Raw genomic sequence first — 1,285 nt, forward strand, 5'->3', positions numbered from 1 at the left:
ATGCGTAATGGTCAAGGAAAAGAAGTTGCATCAACAAGTGTAATGATTAAAAAATATGTGAAATTAGATCCAGATGATGACTTCAGTTCACAAACATTAATTAAACGACATGGTGAACAACTAAAAAATAAACATAAATCTTCAAAATGGTGTCGATTACATATAACAAATGATGAATTATGGTTATCTGGTGCTTATTGGTGGCCTAATTCCATATTGAATGGTATTCATTTAAGTGAAATCAATTGTTTAGTAAAATTTTATTCAACACCTAATCTATTAGCTTTGGGTATAGCTTCACGTTTATATGAATCTGAAAAACAATATGTTATACTCTGTACAAAAAGTGGTTCAGATCGTGAACAATTAGTGAAAACTTTAACTACACTTTGTGGAAATCGATATACACAATCAGAAAGAAGTTTTAATGTTCCAATTGTTGGACCTACTGTTAACATAGTTGAAATTTCATTATCACCCGATTTAAAAAAGCCAGTTCCTGTAGGAAAATCAATAGAAATTAATCATGAGTCTAGTATACAACCAGTATCATGTAATAATCCTGAAACATATATAAAAGAAACGACAATCAAAATTGAAAGACATCCTTCACCTAATCATATATCAACAGCACCGATTTCACCTGAACATATAACTACTAATGTGACTGTTCCTGCTAATAATACTACTGCTACTACTTGTACTACTATTGATAATAATTACAATGATGCTGTCAATAACTATGATGTTCACCATAATGACTGTGATACTATCAATGCACCATGTACCATATCACCATCACAAAAACCATGTCGAGAAATTCAATGGATTTCAAATGATAACATAGGACCATATCGATTGAAACGTTTTATGGCACCTTATTGTGAAGGATTAGAGTCTGGTTTAAATCCGAAAGATTTAATACATGTTTATTATGATCCAAAACAAGGGAATGTTATTTCACCAGATGGACCAATTTATTTATATTGTGTCAATTGTCCTACTGAATGAAAAACAAACGAATTATTTCAAAATGAAGACAATCTATGATTATTTTTACCATCACTATTACTACTACTGATCACTACTTTCTATTAGTCATTGTAATGACACCAATTAGAGATCGACACTTATTCCAAATGTAGACGAAAATCATTATTCAAACAAACTATCAAAGCCTTTTGTTCCCAATGGGAATTTGTTAATTTTTTTTACAAACAGAATGTAATATTTGCCTGTTTACCTCATTATGTAATTATATTATTTTAAAAATAGCAACATCCTT

The 1,285-nt window shown here is 30.0% G+C and overlaps 1 protein-coding gene across 1 annotated transcript; it reads left to right on the plus strand.

Moving 5' to 3' along the window:
• MS3_00005140 (uncharacterized protein) lies at positions 1 to 1,011 on the plus strand (the record flags this gene model as incomplete). Its single annotated transcript, XM_035731664.1, has 1 exon — positions 1 to 1,011. One exon carries the CDS (start codon positions 1 to 3, stop codon positions 1,009 to 1,011), a length of 1,011 nt encoding a protein of 336 aa, XP_035585779.1.
• Between the last annotated feature and the right edge of the window lie 274 nt (positions 1,012 to 1,285).

This window comes from Schistosoma haematobium, chromosome 3 (assembly GCF_000699445.3).
Source record: "Schistosoma haematobium chromosome 3, whole genome shotgun sequence".
Lineage (NCBI taxonomy): Eukaryota > Metazoa > Platyhelminthes > Trematoda > Strigeidida > Schistosomatidae > Schistosoma > Schistosoma haematobium.